Source organism: Kogia breviceps, chromosome 16 (genome assembly GCF_026419965.1).
Source record: "Kogia breviceps isolate mKogBre1 chromosome 16, mKogBre1 haplotype 1, whole genome shotgun sequence".
NCBI lineage: Eukaryota > Metazoa > Chordata > Mammalia > Artiodactyla > Physeteridae > Kogia > Kogia breviceps.
The window spans coordinates 22,180,193-22,204,465 of record NC_081325.1 but is presented as its reverse complement, the minus strand read 5'-3'; the positions used below and the strand labels follow the sequence as shown (position 1 = coordinate 22,204,465).

At 39.4% G+C, this 24,273-nt stretch overlaps 1 protein-coding gene across 1 annotated transcript in view; it reads left to right on the top strand.

Moving 5' to 3' along the window:
- The window catches only part of GTF2F2 (general transcription factor IIF subunit 2), a 145,943-nt gene extending 122,459 nt beyond the window's left edge, over positions 1-23,484 (top strand). The window contains exons 7-8 of the mRNA XM_059041885.2: positions 8,250-8,393; positions 22,931-23,484. Of these exons, the coding sequence (XP_058897868.1) occupies positions 8,250-8,393; positions 22,931-23,050 (264 nt within the window). The 3' untranslated portion in view covers positions 23,051-23,484. The remainder of the gene's footprint in view (positions 1-8,249; positions 8,394-22,930) is intronic.
- The last annotated feature ends 789 nt before the right edge of the window (positions 23,485-24,273 follow it).

The following is a 24,273-nucleotide window of genomic DNA, read 5'->3' as shown; positions in this document are numbered from 1 at the left end:
TGTATTTGTAAAAGAATATCCCTACATACATTTGATCAGAAAGAAACCACTTTGCATTTATCCCCAGAAACATTTTCACTCACCTGTGACACCTAGATAAATTTACATTTAGTATATATGATCATCTCCAAATATCTGAATTCCTACTTTGTACGTAGAGCTTTTTTTTTTTTTTTTTTTTTAAGGTGCGCGGGCCTCTCACTGTTGTGGCCTCTCCCATTGCAGAGCACAGGCTCCGGACGCGCAAGCTCAGCAACCATGGTTCACGAGCCCAGCCGCTCCGCAACATGTGGGATCTTCCTGGACCAGGGCACGAACCTGTGTCTCGTGCATCGGCAGGTGGACTCTCAACCACTGTGCCACCAGGGAAGCCCCATAGAGCTTTTCTAAGCATTAAATTAAAATTTATCTCTTTGCTTCACAAACTGTCTGGGGTACGATACCTACCATTCTTGCCGTTCAGAAAGCATTTTGGCAGTCAAAAAGAATTATATTAGTAGCGTTATCTCTTAGAACAGTCCTTCCTTGAAAGCTTGGCTTTGAAAACTCACCCTTTACTAGGATGTGACCTGTCAGGTTTCTCCCTTTATGGCCTTTCCTCTGCCTTATTAGATCATCATTAAGTTTCTGAAACTTTTTCCAGAGAAAGTTTTTTGAAACACTCATTTTATGAGAATCTCCTTGAAAAAAAGAGTTGTGTAAAAAGAATTGTGTGTTAAAAGAACTTGTAGATTCTGATTATATCCTCCCCCTTCAAAATTGACACTGCATTTAATATACTAAAGTTGGGAACCTCTAGGAATTTGTTTAATCCTGCATTTTGTAAACATTTGAACATCACATTCCCCATCCCCCATCCTTTCACGTAGCAAAAACAATCTGTGAAAAATAATGACTGTCAAAGTAGGATTTACAAGAGGGCCCACTGGGGAGGGGGTGATTTTGGAACTTATATTTTTCTTGTTTTTTACCTAATAAAGGAAAGAAATTGAACTCTAGAAATATTTACAATGTGGATTGACCTTGGTACCCTTATGCAGTCCCTGTGCTAATCAGTCATTTTTCATTAGAAGAGTAGAAGTTGTACAACGCAAGGACTTCCCTGGAGGTCCGGTGGTTAAGACTCCAAGCTTCCATTGCAGGGGGCACAGGTTCGATCCCTGATCGGGGAACTAAGATCCCGCATGCCACATGATGTGGCCCCAAAAAAAGAAAGACAGAAAGAAAAGTTGTACAACACAGAGGGGTTGGCATTGGTGCTTTCAGCGCCTCACGCTTTTGTTTTCAGCATTTTAGGTTTGGTGCTAAATTTAAGGATTTACAGATTATAGTATCTATTATTAACTAAATTCAATCTCAGAAAGTGAATAAATGGCTTAAAAAGATTCCAACAAAGAAACTGTAGATTAAAGATAATACTAATGAAGCAAATATATATCAACATGAACGTGGCAAAACTGACACTTCTCTTCTAAAACGATCTCTTGGAATTCCCTGGTGGTCCACTGGTTAAGACTCGGCACTTTCACTGCTGTGCACCCAAGGTTCTATCCCAGGTCGGGGAACTAAGATCCCGTGAGCCGTGTGGCACAGCAAAAAAAAAAAAAAAAAAAAAAACTCTTTTATCATTCACTTTGTGAGGTAGAAACAGTGATGACATGATCAAATCTGAGAAGAACTTGGCCCTCCCGAAAAGGAAATTATCGTTCTAAATATGGCTCGTGATCCCCTGTCTTTAATGATGATTCAGTTAGTGTCTATCATGGAAACAGAAACAACTCCAGATATTTCAAGCCGAAAGGGACTTAAAGTAGGAAACTGGTTACAAATGGTTTACAGAATGGAATAACAAAAATGGAAGGGCTGAGGTTGCCAGAGATGAGGAAGCTGCTGCTTCCAGAGGTGCTTCCACAGCACAAGAGAAGAAAACCACCCTTCCTCCTGCTTCCTTCTTCCATTGGCAGAGCCCCAGCTGGGAACAGGCTGGCAGGGGTGTCTCGGAAGTATGGCCTGCAGTCCCCTGCTGCCGCCACCACCGCCGCCAAGGCTGGGAGGTGAAGGCTTATTGGAAATAATTTGACATAGTGACCCTTGACCTTTGTGTTGTACTGTAAGTTGTATTAGCTGTTGCTGGTTCAAAACCATCACAGTTTGCAATTCATTTAAAGACTAAGCATCCAGAACATGAAGACAGATCCACTGTATTTTGAGAGCAAAACAAAAAAAAAGTGTTCTGTAATTTTGACAAATTAAATTAAATTAAAACTTATTCCTAAAATAGTTTTATTTTTATTTCATCTCTTTAAATTTTTTGTTCTTGTATGCTTTATAAAGATAACTGCATATTAATTCAGAAGTACATTTTTAAATAATTTACAAATAGATATTCATATAGTTATGCTTTGCATTTTTTACTGATTGGGAATTCCCTGGTGGTCCAGTGGGTAGGACTCAGCACTTTCACTGCTGAGGGCCTGGGTTCCGTTCCTGGTCAGGGAGCTAAGATCCCACAAGCTGCGTGGCGAGGGGAAAAATATATTTTTTTTACTGATAGAGTTGTATAATCAAAATATAGAGTCGGCCGATGTGTAAGATTCCTTTCAACTCCCTCCATCCCTGATTGCAAGTCAGGGTGCTTGTGTGTGTGTGTTCTGGCTGACGCTGTGGACTTCATCCTCCAGCCTGTGTAAATGTCACAGTGTTCTTATATGTCATCTCCATCGTATGACCTTTCTCATAAGGAATCCCTTTTTTCCTAAGGATTTGTGTCTTCTGTTGTCTAGACAGTGGTTCTCAATGCTGGCTGTACACTAGAATCACCTGGGAAGCTTTTAAAAAGAAAAATACCTCCAGAGATTGATTGTATTGATCTACTGTGGAGGCCAACTGTCTAAAATTTTTAAGTTCCCTAGGTAATTCTAGCATTCCGCCACTGATCCACAGTTACAGGCGTTTTTTTATAGCTCTGTCTGCCATCTCCTGTTGGGGTGGGGAGCAAAAATGATGCCCGGGAGGACACCAGGATGTCTCTTTCCACTAAACCTAAGGCTTTTTTTAAAAAGGGTTTAGTATCTTCTCGTCTCTGTTATCATCAATCCCCCTCTGTGCCCCACCCAGCCCAGCTTGAAAAAAGATTTCTCTTTCCCTTTTTTTTCCTGGCGAGAGCTCTTAGTCTGAAAATAATAGAGAATTAGAAACATTGAACTAGAAAACTACTGTTGGAGGTAATAGAACTATTACATAATATCTTGACGTAAACCCCCAGGAACTAAAAAGAAAATTTATTTTATGCATACTCTGTTTCCTTCTTGTGGCAACCAACTGTATTAGTCTTCAGAGCTAGGGTTGTTGGCAGTAGGGGGGGTTTGGCTTGGCTTTTTGTTTTGTTTTCAGGTATCTATAAATTTGGAATTTTGCTGATTAAAAAGGATGCCTGCAGGACTGTATCTAAAGGCCTTTCGGCAATATTTGCCTACTATAGTATATAGTGTAGTATAAGGATACATTCTTCGTTCATTTGAATTTGCACACCAAGGACTGATCAACTCTAAAGAACTAATTTCCTCCAAGAGATAACAACACACTAAGCAGAAACAGGAGCATTGAGGGTTGGGGGGAGTCTTTCATAAGGATTTAAAAAGCAAACCATGATATTCAGGGCTGTCATGCTCACTTTAAAAGTTAAAATAAAAGCCTCCACAAAGACTGCCTTGACGAAGAAATCAAAGTATTTCTGGGGCTTCCCTGGTGGCGCAGTGGTTGAGAGTCCGCCTGCCGATGCAGGGGATACGGATTCGTGCCCCGGTCCGGGAAGATCCCACGTGCCGCGGAGCGGCTGGGCCTGTGAGCCAGGGCCGCTGAGCCTGCACGTGCATGGCCTGTGCTCCGCAACCGGAGAGGCCACAACAGTGAGAGGCCCGTGTACCGCAAAAAAAAAAAGTATTTCTGCAAACAACAATCTAGAAATTTACAGACATTTGTATTATAATATTTTAATTGGCAGTGGGTGGCATTTATAATTTTAGTCTGATTATTGTTTCAGTAATGATGGTTGAACAGCTCTATACCACATCCACAATGGATTTTTCAACATTTGGTTGCGTTTTAGTCTTGAATAATTTGTTTTTTATTTTGAAAGTAAAATTGTATAGATGGATTTTTTAGATTGTAAATATTTGTAACTGGAGATTAAATTTAATGTTCTTTCTGAATTGACATTTATTTCTATGCAGCTGGTTACACAGTAGTCTGTGGTCATTGGGGGCAGATATAAGATCAGTAATTAAAATTCATATAATATAAAAGCTATTTCTAGTCCAGTAACTTTCCTACTAATATTTTGTGGTAGCTGCTAAGAAGTTAGAAATATGACTGCTTTGAGTGTCGTTTCCTTATAATGCCAGTACGAAACAAAATGCTCAAAGGGAAAAGAGCTAAAATGAGACGAAATAGCATTTTCTCAAAACAGTAGTCTTCTCCTAAACAGACTAGTTCATATCATTTGTAGCTTATTTGTAGAATTAATTTTATTTGTAGTACAGAGTTGTAAATGAAATGTTAAGATTGCCATTTTTACACTGTTTGGCTTAAAAAAGAAAAGTTACCTCAGGGATCTTAGTTTTGTCCTGAGTATAACAGTTTTTAATAACTAAATGATCGTGGAAGTAATTTCAGTCCCTTTTCTATAATTGCACATATATTGGAACTACCTGATACCACAGAGTAGAATTTGGGTTATGAGCCTATCTTGGACATTATCAAAAAAGATTTAAATAATGCTGTACTGCAGAAATTTTGTTTTAAAACAGTCTTTTCTGTAGGTTATCCTATACTACAGGCCCTGAGGGCATTAAAGAGATATATGTCTGGGTTTTCAGATTACACTTCTAAGTGGTTTTTTTTCTTTTGCAAATATTTGATTGATTGATTGAAGTATGGTTGATTTACAATGTTGTGTTAGTTTCAGGTGCGCTTTTAAGTGTTTTTATTTCACTGGTCAAAAGTAAAGTTAGACTGCACTGTCCCCTGGGTTATTGAGCCATTGATAGACGTGGTTAACACAGAAAGACAAGCATACAAGTCTAGTCTGTTTTCTCTGCAATTTAAAGGAAAGCAGCAATGTTAAATGCAGTGTTTTGAGGTTGAAACATGTAAACCAAGATTTTAAAAAAATTTCTGTGTAGAATTGGTACTTTTCTCACTACTCATTAACATTACAAATCACAACCTAATCCGACTCTTAATCTTACCCTCAGTATTTTTTTAATACCTATTTATTTATATTATTATTTGATGGGTCTTAGTTGTGGCACGCAGGATTTTCATTGCAGCACACAGGCTTCTCTCTACTTGTGGCGCGAGGGCTCCAGAGCGCATGGGCTCAGTAATTGCGGTGCATGGGCTTAGTTGCCCCGAGGCATGTGGGATCTTAGTTCCCCGATCAGGGATGGAACTGGCGTCCCCTGTGTTGCAAGACAGATTCTTAACCACTGGATCACCAGGGAAATCCCTTATCCTCAATATTGATGTTGAAGTCTCTTTCTAATTTATTCTAAATTCTTTTCTTCAGTCCTTTTGGGTCTGACATATGGCTTTAGGGTTGGGACAACTTGATAACAAACACTTAAGTTTTTCTTTCCACTGCCAGCTAGAATGTATGCCCTCTCTGAACTGGGCCATCTTGCTTTACCAGCACGTTTCTTTACTTGAAAACATTTTTCTTTTTCATCTTCCTAACTTCTCAAGTCATTTTACACAAGGAAGAGATGGCTAAAGGTGGAAGCTGAATATACCATAACTTCTGTTTCCTATTTCCTTAATTTAACTTTTTCCATCTTCTTTCAGCATAAATTAAAGCTGGGACAGAAGAGAAGACGGAATATCATGCAACTGTAGCTCCATACTGAGAGTACAAAAGCCTAGCACTGGTCTTTTGCTAGGTCCCCACTTCTTTGTCTTGTTTTTCTTGAGGACCAATGGCCTTTCCCTAAATGAGATCCCACATCCCACTCAAGCCTGTGGGAAGGGAATAGGCTTTCCCCACTCCTCCTTAGTCTGATTCTATCTCCCTCTATTTTCTAGATCCCAAGTTAAGTTTCTCTTATCCCCCACTTGGTCAGAGTAAAGGGCTATAACATCTTCATCCCGTGGTCCAGACTTTCACACTCTCTTACCAGGCCTTCCTTTCTAGACTGTCCATCACAGTGGACAAAGCACACCCTTTCAAATACAGTGCAACTGTGGAAGGGAATGTCAGGATGTACAAATGTAAACAGGGGGAAATAATGACATATTTGAGACCTTGGTCAGCAAAGCAAGGCTTAAAGATTAATCCCTTAAGGCATTCCATGATCTCATTCTTCTTTTTAATCCAAAGACTGTTTGGATTTGTGGGTTTTGTCCTGGTCTGTCATGATTTCTTTCTCCATCATACAGCCACTGTCTTAGTTCTTTCTATCCTTTTGACCGGAGAGAAAGAAAATTCTTCCTTGAGTGGCCCTCAGGTAGATCTCTGTTGGTCTTGGCTATCTCTGCAGCCTCCTTTCTCTCAGAATTGGGGCAGAATCTGTAATTCTGCCTTTTTCCTTAAGTGCATTTTTTTTTCATCTGTCTTCCATCTTCCTCAAATTGAGAAGGCATGGATTTCCCCCTTGGGCATGGGTTTCTCTGGCCTCTCCCCTCTCCAGTCTTGTTTCGAGCTCTTCTCGTCACTGCTCTTTAACAGGTCCTCTGTATCTGCCCACCGTTCTTTTCTTTCAGGCTGTTTCCACCCAGAGAATCTTGAGACTAGCTAGATTTCATTCCTCCCCAACAATACAGTCTGTGCCATGCACTTGCACTTTTTTTCAGCATCATGATCTTGTTCTAGGTAGCTCTGTGCTCTCTATTGCTACATTTAAAATGCTCAAGGCCCTGCCTATACATTTTAATATCCAAGCCCTAAGAAAGGGATACCTTTTGAAAGAGAGTGTCTTATTTGCCCCATATTTTAGTGCAACACCAAGCACCTAATCTATGCTTAATCTGTTGAGGAGATGAATGGATTTTGAGTTTTACTTCCAAGATGTCCATATCATAAAAATTAAGACATTCGATTTAGTCCTTTCTCCTTGTATAGCTCCTCATTTTATCTAATTGAAAGACAGATACTTGTTGTCAGAGTTAACTTCTTGCCTCTAATTTGAAAGTTTCTGATATATTTTTAGTCTTGACATCAGTAGAAATTAGACTTTATCTTTTTACATCTCTGTTGTTAAAATCCAGAGAATAAGCCTAACTATATGAAGCTGGAATTTGTGCCTAATTTAGTTGTACATTTTGAAACGTATTTCACTGTCTTTGAAGCTAGTCTCTAGATTATAGAGATGCCCAGAAGATTGTTCTCTTGGCAGCTTTCACCCTCCCTACTGATGCTGTATTTACCAGGTGGGCTGCTGCAGTTTATATACATGGCCTATAACATATAGTTCCTGAGGCTTTATCAAAATAAAGTTTTTCTTAAAAAAAAAAATTAAAAGCTTAACCAACTGACGTGAATGCAAGTAAGTTGCACGTTTTCAATAAAAAGGTAATTTTTTTACAAATGCACACTTCTCTGGATGGTAACACTAGGAGAGAGTTTATACATTCTCTTCGTGTCACTGCTTACTTCATTTTACAGAAGAAGCAAGTTCAAAGAGGTCACACAGTTGGGAGGAGAAAAGACCTCCTGTCACCTCCCATATGCTTTCCTTTTTACCAATGTTTACCAAACTTTTCATCCCTAGAGAACCTGTTCTGTGATCTGCCTGCCCCTCAACCCTCTTCCTGCCCTGAAAAACTCCAATTTTGAAAGATGTTACCTACCAAACTGCATGTAGCAGATAAAGTATTTTACTGAATTTCGGGTAATCAGAAACAAAGAACTGCAAATTAGACTTTGTGATCAACATGAGCTAATTGGTGGCCACGCTGAATTGATATAATTTCGGTAAAGAAAGGCTTTTGGGGAGAAAATGGACACATTATGTAAAGCTTCAGGGAATAATGAAAACGGTTTACAGGTGGGCTTTAATGCCTTCTTGGAGCCTTAAAGGTCTGAGGAGCTCTGGGAGCAGTGAGGACCCCGGGTACTGAACCACCACTCTTTGACCTGCTGCTTTGCAGCTTAAAATCTAATAGTCACGTAGAGGACTGAAAAGAGAGTGCCTGTGTTTCAGAGTGAGCATGTTGAATTAATGCCTTCGGGTTTTTTTGCTTTTTGCACATAGATTGAATATGAAAGGAAAAAGAAAGAAGATGGGAAACGAGCTCGAGCTGATAAACAACACGTTTTAGACATGTTGTTTTCCGCCTTTGAGAAACATCAATATTATAATCTTAAGGACTTGGTGGACATCACAAAACAGCCTGTGGTATGTATATGCTCACATTGATCCTTTAAATATGTCCTGCTTCAGTAATACAGCTTTACTGAAGAGAAGTGTATTGTAAATGAATAAGTTCACTTGTACCTATGCTGATGTCAGGTTTTGTTTCAACACGGAAAAGATATCTCAATGTAGCCTTTTTTCCCCCTCCCTCCCTTCCTCCCTCCCTCCCTCCTTTCCTCCCTTCCTCCCTCCCTCCCTCCTTCCCTCCCTTCTTTCCTTCCTTCCTTCATGTTGTTTTTTTACCTCAGCTTCATTGTTTTCAATTTTAAATACATTTAATATCAGTAGTTCCATATGAAGAAAAGGTGGATTTGTTCTCCTTTTGACTGATCCTTGACTTTAAGCCTGAAGTCTCTTTGTTTATATCATTTCTAGTCTTTCTTTTGTTCTCTTACCTCCCTCCAAAAAAGGTCAACTTGAAGAGTTGTCTTTCACGGTGAACGTTTATCCCTGTGTTGTGAACTGTTCTCTGTGGATTTTTTTTTTTTTTTAATCAGAATCTATCAAGCACTAACATTAGGTCTTTTTAAACTTGAGCTGTACTGCCTCACAATGCTTGTTGAGATTATGATTGCATTGGGCTATTCTCCATTTTCAAGGAAAATTTTAATAAATTGATGTTTTAGAAAGTTTTTATTTGTTCTATAAATAATCATTTTTAAATCACTTCTCCAGACTCTTGTGCCTATTTGCTAATAATTTGTGTTTCTAATCCATTTAAAATGTTGGTAACAAGTAAGGGATCTAAACCCTTTCTCCAGCCTTGGGTCACATTTCCTTCCATTTAACTTTCTCACACCTGAGGTTAGCAAAGTATCAAATTGAATTATATTTTAGTATTTTAAGTATTTTACTTAAAGTATTTTACTTTACAGGTTTTTAAAAATTAGATGGAAACCGCCTTATTTTTGTCCTCTTACCCACTTTGCTTTATCATTTTGTCCTCTTTGCCAGGATACTCAAGAATATGTTAATTCTAACTGCTCCATTTATTTGCTTCAGAATGTGTAACAAGATAACTGGTTTTGTAAAATTTTAACATAAACGGCTTGGTATAAATTTTTTCTGATTTATTCAAAGCTTTAGGAAATTATTTCTGAAACTTCAGTATTGATGGTACGGCTTCCCACTTCTGTAGAGATTTCTTTACTGTTATATTTCATCCTTTCACTTTTTCATTAAGAAAGAAATTTGAATTCCAGAAGACCTAAGTACTTTGTTGTTGTTGTTTTTTACCAGAAAGGAGGAAAGTGCTTATGCCTGAGGTATTATCAACTCACCTTAATGACTTCACTCCCTTCAGCATCAAAGCCTTAGAAACAGCATTCCAAGCTAGATAAAAAATTTGAAATAGAATAATTCATAAGCTAAGCTCTGTTTCTTCTGGTTTTAATGAAGTTTACCTTTGTATTTATATATACATGAAAAGGCCATTCCAGAAATTCTGGATGCAAACAATATATTCTCATAGAATAACACACACACACACACACAATTAGATATGGGAAAGTAAGTGTTTGTAGAGGGCCGTTCAGATGATACTAGGGAAAGCACTTTCTTTGCCCTTAACAGGGGATGACATATTTTTAAAGTTTACTCATTTTGCATCAAAGAAAAGGGATAACTAGTATTTCTCTCAGTCTTTGTTCTTCGGATAATTTTTACATGGTGGAACTCAGTGACTCTCTTATAATAGAGCTTCTTAATTCACGGTCAGTAGATAGGCTTTAGGAGATCCAGCAACCCCCTGAATATGTACAAAAATGTGTGGATTTTTCTGGGGAGCAGATTTATAGTTTATATCAGATTCTTGTAGAGAGCCTGGGAACCTCAAAGAGCTTGAGAACCACTGATCTAGAAACAATTATTTTATAATAGTTTTATTTAGGGACTAAATTGCCTCGGCAAAGCGTAAAGTTTTTGAAGGCAGGTTTGTATATTATTCATATCCCTAAATATTCATATATTCCACAACACAAACATAGTAGCAATTCAGTAATTGATTTAAGAATCAGGAGATGGCCCATCCTCTGTATTTAAGGACCACCATGTTTTCCTCAGATGGATTTTGACAGGCCTCATGTCGTTTATGGCAGGAGCAGGGTAGAAAGAGCCATCTCAAGAAAGCATGGAATGCCAGAGCTATTGTTATCCTTGTATAGAGAGGAGGAGAGGACAGGAAGTGGTCAGCATGGATTCCAGTCCTGCCATTTACCTCAGTGGGATCTAGAGAAGTCACTTCCATTGCTAAAATTGAGGAGTTGGACTGGATAGTCCTTGTGAGCCCTTCCAGCTCTCCATCTGTGATGCTCTGTTTCTCCTCTTTCATCTCCTCCTCTCCACCTCCCACTCGCATTTGAACTGAGTTAGCAAAGCCCCTTGACCTAGAAAGAAAGTGGCCAGAGCCCAGCTCTCCTCTGTGTAGGTACCTATCCCCTTTAAAAGGTTCACAGGGCATAAATCACTCTGTACTAATGGTCATGAGTATACCCTTATTAATTTGATTTTAGTCTCAGCAATACCAAGAGAATGAAGGAGCCCAGTGTAGCATGAAGGTCAGTGATCCAGGAAAGAGATTTCCTGGTATGATGGAAAGAGCACGGGACTGGAAGTAATAGGATCTCAGTTCAAGCCCCAGCCCAGCCATTTAGCCAGAGTCCTAGGTATTTAAATGCATTTAATGTTTAATACATTATATAATTTAATATTTAATTTACTTAATATATGACATTCTTAATATAAAATTTACCAATATATTCAAATTAAATGTTTATCATATTATACTTTGTAAATATGTTTTTAAAATATCAAATTTACAGGATCCTTATAATAATTAACATTTGTGAAAGTTGCATTTGTCAACAGCAAAGTATTTTACTATTATTATTAGTATTATTAAACAAATTTTTGAGCCCTGTGTAAAAGGGAAGAAAAGAGATCTTCTTTGTGTTAATCAGTTCTTTAGTATATGCATTTAATGACATGCTCTTGTTTACTTTTTTTGAATTTATTTATTTATTTATTTTGGCTTTGTTGGGTCTTCGTTGTGGTACACAGGTTTCTCATTGCAGTGGCTTCTCTTGTTGCGGAGCATGGGCTCTAGGGGCCCACGGGCTCAGTATTTGTGGCACGTGGGCTCTAGAGTACATGGATTTCAGTCGTTGTGGCACGTGGGCTCAGCAGTTGTGGCTCGTGAGCTCTAGAGTGCAGGCTCAGTAGTTGTGGTGCACTGGCTTAGTTGCTCCGCGGCATGTGGGATCTTCTGGACCAGGGCTCGAACCCGTGTCCCCTGCATTGGCAGGCGGATTCTTAACCACTGCGCCACCAGGGAAGTCCCTGCTCTCGTTTTCTGATGGCCCTCAATGCCACTTTTGATACCAAGTTTCTAACCATGAAGTGTATTGCTTTAGTATATCCTCTTTGTTATTAACACTACTACTACTATATTCTTAAGTTATCATCTGCTTTCTGACCTTTAGAATGTCATTTTTGACATTCTGAGTGAATCTGAAGTATTTTCTTGTTTTTCCAGTTCCTTCCCTTCTATATTCTTCTTCCTAAAAACCTTCACTTCTACAAGCACAATTATTGATTAGAGAAACTGCCCTTAAGGTCTAGCCTTTTTCTCTCATTCGCCGGTGTCTGACTTGCATAAGCAATCAAAGAATTAAAGTTACTCATTAAGGGCAAATCAGCCAATTTTATTAAAATGCCAGGCTCTGGTAACTGATAAAAAGTTGGAAACACGTTATCCATTTAAAGAAGTGTTTTTCTGCAGTTTAAATTTTGGCTTTTTTTTCCCCTCTCTAAAGTAAAATATCAGAGGAAGCCTATTATTTCTCTCCTGGCAGTCTTTGCTCTTTCACCTTGAAAGTGTTATGTCTAGTCTTGCTTCATATTTTATGATATCTGTGAAGTAGAAGTGTAATATCATTTCCTCCAAAAATACAAATCACTAGGAACTGTATGTAATTGCTCCCTTTGAAACACCAAACTGCCAAGACCATTTTGAGCCCTAGCATACCATTCTCTTAACACAGCTCCCATTTCCCTGTGTTTCTCTAAACATCCATTTCTATTAGAAGTGTCGTCGAAAATCAGCTCTGATTATAACTGAACCTCTTCATTTCCTTATGCTCTAAATCCACTCAATTTCACGTCAAGATTCAGGGAAGTTTATCTTTAATTATTGATGACCCCTTCTAAATCAGCAGCTCCAATCATGTCTATCCAGTGGGCCATTTACTGTTTAATTCAGTGTATGTAATTGAACAATTTGCGTGCTTTTATAAAGTAAGTTCAAATCAACAAGAAAAATGAGGCAGAGATTTGCATGGCTTTGATTGTGAAGCAGCTTGGTGCCCACACTTCAGATTGCCCAGCACTAAATAGTGCTGAATAGACTTGCTTATTTGCCCAAAGTAAGCTTTCGATAAAACCGATGCAGCAATAAGGTAGCGTTAACATAATCCTCAGAGTTTGTTTCCAGACAGGCCTAAATAAAGGCTTGAACAGAAATAAGTGAAATTTGGCATCAGTAAGATACAAGAAGATATGCTTTTTTAAAGGATAAAATAGCTAGGGAATTTGATATACTGAGCATTTCTCCTGTCAAAAAATAAAATTTTATTTACAAGTATATGCTCCTATAGATCTGTGAATTGGTAGGGACTCTTTCAGCTGCAAGAAAGAGAAACTCAGCTCAAACTAGCTTAAACAGAAATAGAATTTATAGGCTCCTGCAGCTGGGAAGTTCAGGAAAGCATCTTGCTTTAGACATGGCTAGATCCAGCTACAAATATTATTTAGTTAGAACTGTCCCTCCCCATCTCGCCACACCTCTCCTCATCATCCTCTGTGTTGTCTTTATCCTTAGGCAGGATCTTGCCATGTGGTAACCAAAGTGGCCTCCTGAAGCACCTCACAGCTAGCAGCCTCGAAGCAGAAAGAGAATATCTGTCCTGATAATTCCAGCAAAAGCTCAGGGAAGATTTTAGTTGCCCTGGTAGGGCTTGTATGCTCATTCCTGAGCCAAGGGTACGGAAGTCCATCAACCAAGCCCACTGCCTCTCCCACCCTTGTGCCACACTGCTTGGTACAGAAGTAGCACCTGATGAGTCATAATCGTTTGATGGTTATCTCAAATTTAGTTTGTTGAAAACAGAACTCTTGATTTCTACACCCCTCCAACCCCGCCCCCCAGACTTCCCCATTGCAGTGACACCACCATTCCCCACGTTGCTCAAGGCAGACATCTGTACCCCTGTTTCCTCTTCATGATATCTAAATTACACATTACGGTACATATATATCATATATATGTTCTATATCTCTGGCTCAGGATCTTAAAAGATAAAAGTAATCCTAGAGATAATCTAGTCTAAGTTATAGTCCCAGAGAAGGAAGTTGCCTAGTGGCTTGAAGGCACAAGCCACATTGCGTCTTCTATTCAGACATGTGTATACAACCAAAGACAAGCAAAGAAAATGTTTTTCTGACAATAGGAGCCCCTTTTTAATGAGCAGAGGGGAAGCTAATTTCTCTCTCAGGCAGACTGCTTTCAAATGTCTGTGTTATTAAGAATCACCAGGCTTCCCTGGTGGCACAGTGGTTAAGAATCCACCTTGCAATGCAGGGGACACGGGTTCGAGCCCTGGTCTGGGAAGATCGCACATGCCGTGGAGCAACTAAGCCCGTGCGCCACAACTACTGAGCTTGCGCTCCAGAGCCGTTGAGCCGCAACTACTGAAGCCCGCACACCTAGAGCCCATGCTCCGCAACAAGAGAAGGCACCACAATGAGAAGCCCGCGCACTGCAGCTAAGAGTAGCCCCCGCTCGCCCTAACTAGAGAAAGACTGCGTGCAGCAACAAAGACCCGGTGCGGCCAAAAGTAAAAATTAATTGATTAATCAATTTTTAAAAACTGTATCGTTAAAAAGTAGAAACCAACTTAAAAAAAGAAAGAATCGTCATCGTTAATCTAAGTACGTAGAGAATGGAATCTAAGCTTTATCTTAGCTCATTCAGTTTCTAATCCAAAGTAAAAATGGCTTTTTAAATTTTTTATTTTTTTATGAATTTATTTTTATTTATTTATTGGCTGCATTGAGTCTTCTGTTGCTGCGCACAGGCTTCCTCTAGTTGCAGTGAGTGAGGGCTACTCCTCATCGCGGTGCACAGACTTCTCATTGCGGTGGCTTCTCTTGTTGTGGAGCACGGGCTCTAGGCGCATGGGCTTCAGTAGTTGTGGCACGTGGGCTCAGTAGTTGTGGCTCGTGGGCTCTAGAGCGCAGGCTGAGTAGTTGTGGTGTACGGGCTTAGTTGCTCCGCGGCATGTGGGATCTTCCCAGACCAAGGCCCGAACCTGTGTCCCCTCCATTGGCAGGTGGATTCTTAACCACTGCGCCACCAGGGAAGTCCCAAAAATGGTTTTTTTAAGTGTTTGAAGTTCATTCCCAAATGTACTACTAAATAATGCTGTTTTTATTATAATATCTTGTTCTGACATTTGCCTTCCCTTTTTTACATGATTCCTTTTTCTTCTTTTCCCCTGAATCTTTATCATTTCCTTTCTGTTCACATATTTCCTTTCCGTTCTCTCTTCTTTGATTTTTGAATGGTACTACCAAAACTAAAAAGACCACCAGTTTCCCAGCAGAGCATATTAGCTAGTGACAGCCCTCTGTGAGACTTTTTTTTTTTTTAGCTGCGTCAGCTCTTCATTGTGGCGTGCGGGCTTCTCTCTAGTTGTGGTGCACTGGCTCAGTAGTTGTAACACGTAGGCTTAGCTGCCCCGCAGCATGTGGGGTCTTAGTTCCCCAACCAGGGATCGAACCGATGTCCACTTCATTGGAAGGCAGATTCTTTTTTTTTTTTTTTTTTTTTTTTTTTTCGGTATGCGGGCCTCTCACTGCTGTGGCCTCTCCCTTTGCGGACCACAGGCTCCGGACGCACAGGCTCAGCGGCCATGGCTCACGGGCTTAGTTGCTCCATGGCATGTGGGATCTTCCCGGACCAGGGCACGAACCCGTGTCTCCTGCATTGGCAGGCGGATTCTCAACCACTGCGCCACCAGGGAAGCCCGGAAGGCAGATTCTTAACCACTGGACCACCAGGGAAGTCCCGAGACTTCCATTTTAAAAAATAATTATTTGCAGTGGCCGGTTAACTTAGTTGGTTAGAATGGGGGGCTAAAAAATATAATTATTTGCTTGTGAATTTGAGCCTTAATTAAAAGTTTTAGAATATGAAATGTCATACTAAAATAAATTATTAACTATGTTGAATATAAAAGGATAAAAGTTAAACACATTTATGAAATTTTAATGCTTTCCTTATGAGTAGAAGGTTCTAATAACTAATAGATTTACTACTAATAAGTTTATTATGAAATAGTAACGTTTTCTCTTTTAATTTATTGTGCAGTTTGTTTCAGCCTTTTTACTGTTTTTTCTTTTTTACCTTATTTCTGCATGGGGTAAAATTGGGGGTGAATTTTCTAACATAACCAGTTGAGTCCATATTTTACATGAGATATTACGTAGGTAAAAGCAATATCTGACATAGGCTCCCAGTAATCAAAATTGGGCATTATTTACATACAGAATTTTCACAGAGTTTTTAATTAAGCAGTAGGCCACACTACATTTATTCTGAAAAATGTCATTATTCATAAAATCTCTTTCTCTACCCTTCCGGTCCCATTTAATTTTAAAGGGAGGGAAAAGTAAATGTTTAAGCTCATTAACTGCTTTCTCCTGATTCCTTTATTTAGTCCCTGAGCAAGCTAGAAGGAAGGACTTGTTTTAAACTTGCCATCCTTATGGGAATTATCTCGGGGAAGAAGTCATGTTCTTCGCATTGGTCTCTGCATAAGAGAAAACATTACAGTGTGGATTTAGATAAGTGTTTGAAGCCTCCTGGTTTCTCTAACTCAGCAGGGGAATTGAGATACCAGAGGATAAGCCTGTGGCAGAAGAGTTTATAGTGCCAGCCTGGCTGGCCACCTTCAGTTCTGTATTGCAGCATTAGAGAGCCATTCCTTTTAGAATGTCCCAAGACAGATATTCTAATTCCATCATATTTTCCAGTCCATATGGACTGATCCACAGAGCTATCCGCTGTTAATTGGAAATGTTATTTTATCCATGGTAATTTGGTAATAAAAAAATGGTATTATCTTAATTTGTTAGGAGCTGGAGAGGTCTCCTTTTTTTCCCATCAGTTTAAAACCTTATTTTCAGTACAAGTTAGACTTTTTTTTAAGTTACAGTTCAGTGGATTTTCATATATTCACATAGCTGTACAACCATTGCCACAAGCGATTTTAGAATATTTTCACCACCCCACAAAGAAACCCATACCTATTAGCAGTTACTCCCTTATGCACCCACCCCCTCTCCAGCCCCAGAGAACCACTAATCTATTTTCTGTCTCTAAAGATTTGCCTATTCTGGATGTTTCATATAAATGGAATCATATAATATGTGGTCTCCTATGACTGGCTTCTTTAGGCATAATGTTTTCAAATTTCATCCATGTTGTGTATCAGTATTTTCTTCTTTTTTATTTCCAAATAGTGTACCATTATATGGATATACAACATTTTGTTTATCCATTCACCCATAGATGGTTGTTTCCACTTTTTGGCTACTGTAGTAAAGCTGCTATGAACATTATGTACAGGTTTTTATGTGAACATATATTTTATTTCTCTTGGGATTTTTTTTTTTTTTTTTTTTTTTTTCCCCGGTACGCGGGCCTCTCACTGTTGTGGCCTCTCCCATTGCGGAGCAGGCTCCGGACGCGCAGGCTCAGCGGCCATGGCTCACGGGCCCAGCCGCTCCGCGGCATGTGGGATCTTCCCGGACCGGGGCACGAACCCGTGTCCCCTGCATCGGCAGGCGGACTCTCACCCACTGCGCCACCAGGGAAGCCCTCTCTTGGGATTAGAATTGCTGGGTCACTTGGTAACTCTGTTTAATCTGAGGAACTGCCAGATTGTCATCAATCCTTTTTAAATCCTTAGTCAGCAAACCTTTTATCTACTGTTGCCTTAAAGTAAAACTTTACTATCTATTCCAAATAGTTTAAGGGTGAATAATGCTTCATTGTTGAGAATACTAGCTAATTTTCTAAAAATTCTTTATGGTAAAATATATACCTAAAGAGTCTCTTTGCTTGCCATTGAATTTCTAGCAGTATTTTCAAGTGGACTAATAATAACTCTGCCAATTGATATCTTCTTATTTTTTGTACATTCTAAACTACTTGTCATACCAAATGCACTAATAGGTAGTTTCCATGGTTCTAAATGCAAGAATTCATATTGATATTTCAAAGGAATTTTTTTCATCTTTATTAAGTTTTAGATATCTTTGATTATATTTTTCTAGTTAACATTTTTAACATTAACTATATGAATATATGTATGTTTTTTTCCCCCAGTTGGAAGCCATCATATCCCAGCCTTGGAATACCTTGCAGTATTCCAAGGTTGTTATGCTTAGCATACAAATAAACTAATACAGTTTAGAAAGCATGTCTTTAAACATACAGTTAAAATTAAAAGTTTTGGCCCAAAGGAAGTAAACTTTATCTGAAATATGGAAGTATGTGAGTCATTGCCACTGCTGGACAGATGAAGTGTTAACTAAAAGTAAGATGATGTACCAGCACATGAATATTAATGCAGTAATAAATTTCTTCTTTAGAATTTGGATTAAGCCATAAAGTAGGGCTGGGGGTGGGTAGAGTTTGTGGCTTGGCCATTTCATTACCGATCATCTCTCTGCTTCTTAGAGTTTTACAAAGGGAGGAATGCAGCCTGTGGGACCCCGAGAGGAGGACAGGGTGGAGACTAGTATAAAAACAGAGGTGAAACCAGAAGGAAAATAGGAGAAAAATGCTGAGATGGCCCATGTTCCAGAGATGCCCTCAGTATCGTGTTCCCTCTCCTGTTCACAGTTCTCTCTGTCTAAAGGAAAGAAACATAGGTTGCCTTTGTTCACAGCTTATGTATAATGTGCAGTTTATTTTTTTAATGAAAGAATTTTGTGCCTTGGAGCCACTAACATCTTCATCAGTAAGTCCTCTGTTCTGTTAACCTTGTTTAAAGGAGTCACAGTCAGTCACGTGAAAATCACATAAATATGAAGTGATACTTTGAAATTATCACATAACTGATCATGAATGCCCTTGCCTCCTGGGTCACTTTATAAAAGGCAGATAGCAGTTTCCCTTTGGTGACTCTGTTAACCAGTGCCATCTTTGGTATTGATTTACATGATGCACATTTATTCCAAACTTTTCTGGGAAGATTTTGTGATAAGTCTAGGAGGGTTATATCTTTAGCTTATCTAAAGCATTATTATATGGTGATCAGCTCTCTGTCAAAGATATATGTTTTTTTAATCAACTTCTAGGAATTTAGTTATAGTTAGTTTATTATTATGTATGTTAATGCTTAACACTAAAATTCCCAATAAAATGAAATGCAGATAAATCTTCCATTTGGCTGGCAGAGCAGTAGAGGAAAAGACAATATGAAAAATGGCAGGGCTGGAAGCTGGTAAGGAGGGAGAAGAGAGGCTAAAATAGTAGGCTACTGTGCCTTGTGACTCTACATAGGTTTGTCTTGATCTTGGGGGAGAGATCAGGAATTTGATCTATGAATTTACAGCTTTTTGGCCACCACAATTTTGTCTTGATCCACACATGCACACCACATCCTACTCACTAGACCTCTCTGCTCCAGTATGTGCTTTGCCTTTCCCTTGCAAGAAAGCTGTAATGTTCTATCCCCTTTTTCTCTGCATTTGGACTTGCTGTAAATACCCTCCCACACATCTCTTTGATGAAGAATTGCTGGACCTGAGCCAATTTATTAGTTCAGAGCTTGTTCTGCAGAGCTGCCCACAGTTGGTAATGAGAAATCTTTCCAGTCCTATGTGACATAAAGGTGATCTACTCAGTTCTGGAATCTGGTGTTTAAAATACAAGTGATGAGGCAAAAGATTAAATTGCAAAATCAGTGTTTAGAATTAGTAAGAGGAGAACTAGTTTCCCTTGATCCTTGCACAGACTTGCCATTCAGTTCAAATGATCAAATGTACATCCTCCAAGAACCTAACATCTTGACTCCGGCTGGGTTAGGTGCCCCTTCCAAGTGCTCCCACAATGTCCTGTGTGTATGTCCTATTACTGTGCTTCTGTTTTAGTTTATGATTGCCTGCTTATATGCCTTTGTTTCCCCCATTTAACACCCCGATCTTAAACTGTGAACTCTGTGAGGATGACAGCAGACTGTGTGCCACTCAGCCTGATACTAGAATAAATATTAGTGTGAAGGTATATACATTTTTTAAAAGGAAAGTTAGATTCCCAATTAATCTTCAATCCTGCTAAAACCTTTAAAATCTCCACCTCAGTTGGCTTTGTCTCAAATAATATTTTAGCAGTATAATACAGATTTTAGTAGTAAATGTCATTCAGATTCAGGTAATACAGTTTAATCAATTTTTATTTCTCAAACCGGGTCGCTGCCCTATATGTTAATGAGGTGAAAAATGAAAACAACTGCAATTAGAGGTTTATTCCTTTGGGCCTTCTAAGTGATCTCCCCACAGCCAACCACACCCTGCAAAACCCTCTTAGCTCCTGGAAAAACACCAAGAGCATGCAGACACAGAAATGGCAAGTGCGCGTATGGGGAGGTATTAGAGAAAGAGGCCAAAGGGCAAAGACAGACCTGGGTGGATGCCTGTGAAAGAATTTGGAATTTAACCTGTAGGCCAAAGGGGAAGTCAGAGAGAATTTTTAAACAGAGAAATGACATAATCTCACTGTTCTCTACCTATGTCTTTCCTTCAAGGATTTTCTGACCTTGTTTTTCTCTGTTATTACTACGACTTTCTCTGCTAATGCTTTGTGCCAAGTTAATTCATTTAGTTATAGTAGAATGGTCTTAGGTTGCAGTTTGGAACATTCTCAAACTTCAGAAGTTTGCCCCTCCCTCCCCAAAAGATTTCTGTACCATGCTAGATATCGCGACCCTAATCCCATCTTGTTACCTGAAAAATTGACAGACTGTGACTGTCTCATTGCATTCTTATTGTTAAAAAAGAAAAAAGAGTGACATCTTTATAAAAAACAAATACTCCATAACCTTATTATACTATTGATAGTTTAATAAAGTGAGGGTGGGCTATACATGAAGACAACTGAATTTGTACCCTTAAGACTTTCTTAGTATTTTGTGTTGAACCCTTTCTAGGCTTTTCATCTTCTGTATCCAGATTATAAACGACCCTGCTAGACTTGAAGTGAAGAGCGTCTGTCAGGCAACCAGCATGCTCCTGGCACTTGCTCTGTTCATTTTTGACCCATCACAGTGCATCCACAATTGCATGATTGTTTGTGCCCAGGGTCTGGCCATTCTCACAATAAACCATTCTTTGGAATTTTACAAAGAAGTCATTCATGGCACCTAAACTGAAAATCAAAGCCCAACCCACCATTTTCCACTTATGAATCCTGTTTAATTAGAAAGTAGTTTACGAACAGTGTCCCATTTTTTTCGACGCTATCTAAAGCAGCAGGTGGCAGGCGTGCACATTACCTGGCTGTCTGAAGCTCACCTGAGTAATTCGCTTTACTCATTTACTCGGGTGGGTCCTTCGGTGAAGCCAGCTGCAGAAGGAGTGGGAGGCAAGCAGGCCTTCTCCCGGGGAAACCCAGGCCTCCTTCGGTTCATTGCTGCCACCTGCTGGGACCTGGCTGCCGGGGTGGGGAGGCTGCTCCAGCGAGAGCTGAGCCATCCAGGGCTGTTTGAGGGACCCGTATGTAGTTCCAGTGCTAAACAGGTGGTCCTAAATGGAAGTACTTTATCAGCTGTAGAGCATTGTACCAGTCTGTGTACGGTGGTGTTAGGTGACGTTGGTTCACGCATACTCTTCTACAACAGTGAGGCTGAAAAACTAAGTAACACTTTCGAGGACCCAAAGGTGCCAGACTATTAGAGCCAGAAGAATCCCTTAAGCAGATGCCGTGGTTTTTAGTGTAGTTAAATCAGGCTCCTGGGGGCTTGTGAAATGCATAGTCCCGTGCCTGGCTCCAGGAGATTTTGATGGACTAGCTCGAAAATGGGGCTTATCTCACAGGCTCCCCATGAGGTTCTGATGCAGATAGTCTAGCACCACACTTGAGAAAGGCACTGCCTTAAACATTATCAAGGTAAGAGCTTCTCAGCCATTTTTCTAATTAGTGCCTCATTTCAGTAAATTTTTAAAATTTACATAATATTACATCTTCCATCCATGGGATGAGTCACTGTAAATGTACCTGTGACTGGTTCTTTGAAACATACACATAAAAATTATTGTTGGGTTGGTTTGTTCTCCAGCAAAAAAAGAAAAAGTCCGTTTCAAATGATTAACTTTTCTGTCTTCCCCAAGAAGGAAGTACTGTGATTTGTATTGATCAGTTTATAGTGAAATGTTTTTTCACCGTGGGCGTTGGCAGGCGGAGGTGGGGCCTGATATTACACTTGTCGTAACCATCATTTTCATGACTGTAGTAAGCATTTGGGTAATACTGAATTTTCAGTGGCCTGAAATACCATAATGCAGTGTTCTGCCCTCCATCATCACTCACCTCTTTCCTTTGGTGGAGCCAAGCACAAGAAAGCTGCAGCCCCCAGAAGAAAAATAAGTGGCCCAATAGCAAGTTTGAGAACTCACCTTAGAACTGACAATTCTGGATACCTATCATGTGCTTGCTTCATAGAATATTCATGTCCCAAAGGCATATATCATTTTTAAAATATATGCTCCTGGGCTTCCCTGGTGGCGCAGTGGTTGAGAGTCCGCCTGCCGATGCAGGGGACACGGGTTCGTGCCCCGGTCCGGGAAGATCCCACATGCCACGGAGCGGCTGGGCCCGTGAGCCATGGCCGCTGAGCCTGTGCATCCAGAGCCTGTGCTCCGCAACGGGAGAGGCCACAACAGTGAGAGGCCCGCGTACCGCAAAAAAAATAAATAAATAAAAAATAAAATAAAATATATGCTCCTGCTTCTGAAACAACTGTTTCCAATCCAAGAATAACCCTATCTGACTGTGAACTCGGTGATGCCACTGAACTCAAGGGCAGATTACACTTGGTATGCTGTGTAATCTTAATAAATTAAGCACCAGCGAATTTTCTAGTGTATTTTCATCTAGACTTTTTTTTCGTCTTTTTTTTTTTTTTTTTTTTTTTAGCTCTCAAGGTTGCTGGCATTCAGGACTTCCAACCCCTTTAATGCAAATGATCATATATTTAATGCAGTTTTCATGTATTGTATGCAAGGAATCAAAACAGCAGTTTATTGAACTTCTTTATAGAGAAATCTTGTTGAGCTTTCAGGATCATAATTTTTATTACTAATAAAAATGTGGTTCGGTGTATCATTTTATTTTAAATCTTGTTTCCTGCTTTCATAATCTCACCTGTCAAGGTTATTTTGTTTTTGTTTTTCAGTCATACCTGAAGGAAATCTTAAAAGAAATTGGTATTCAAAATGTAAAAGGGATCCACAAAAACACATGGGAGCTGAAGCCAGAGTATAGACATTATCAAGTAGAAGAAAAGAGTGATTAAGAAGACTCGAAGCCTGCCTGCTAACAGAACAACTGAAGGGTGATGCGCTAAGCAAACGGCCTTGATACGTGAATCCTTGAGCACCATCTGTTATAGGGGGGAAATGACTGGTACTTTAATTTCTCTAGGTAAATTTTTTAAACAATAATTCTTGTCAAGTTGCTTAAGTGATTTTTGAGGAAAAAGAACACATTTATTTATATACATAATCAGATTATTCATGATGGGGTTGGGGGTTAAAGAAGGTTTTTCTTTTTAAATATTAACTTTTAAAATGTAAAATTAGGAAATGTTTTCTAAATGAGGACTCCCCGTACTTGTTTCTGTCTGAGGAGCTGAGGTAATACAGATCCAAACTGAATGGCATAGCAGGAAAAAAGTAGTCAACTACAGAAACTCTCAAAAGGAATTAAAAAGAGTTCCTTATTCTGAAATTGTCGAAGAACCACGCTGTCTTTATTTTTTTTTAACAGGTGGCTGTTTTTCATGTTCACACACATTAATGAAAGGATAGCATTTATGTTTGTACTAAGAGAGCTGTCTTCATCATTAGCTTATTTTACCCTAGCGATAGTGACATGAGAAATGGAAAAAATCATGGTCAATTAGATTTTCTTTCTTCTTTTAAAATAATTAGAAATTGGGAATTCCCTGACCGTCCAGTGGTTAGGACTCCGCACTCTCACTGCTGAGGGCCCGGATGCGATCCCTGGTCGGTCGGGGAACTAAGATCCCACGAGCCCCGCGGTGTGGCCACCAAAAAAAAAAAAAAAAGAATAAAATCATTAGAAATTAAATATTTTTCCAATTCAAGATATGTATCCCCCACCCAGATCACCCAGATTATAAGTTTCTCAAAGACTGACTTTGCCCCCCAGCTTTTCCTGCACCCTCTGCGGGCATGCACTGACTCTTGCTGTTTACAGACTAGATGCGGGTTGTAGGGGTGAGGCTGATAGGTACAGACAGAAAGGTTGAGGCCAGTCCCTGGGGGATGACAGCGCTTCTTTTATCTTTCTCTTTAATTAATTTAAAATAAAATCAATACATGTCAAAAAAAAAAATAAGGAAAATCAATACATGTCCATGGTTAAAGTCTTTCTAGTAGAAAATGTTATATATTAGGCAATCCAAAAGCATACCCATGAACAAGACCACCAGGACAAAAGAAGCTTTAGCAAACTAAACACAATGAAAAGCGTCTTTTTTACTTGTTAATTTTG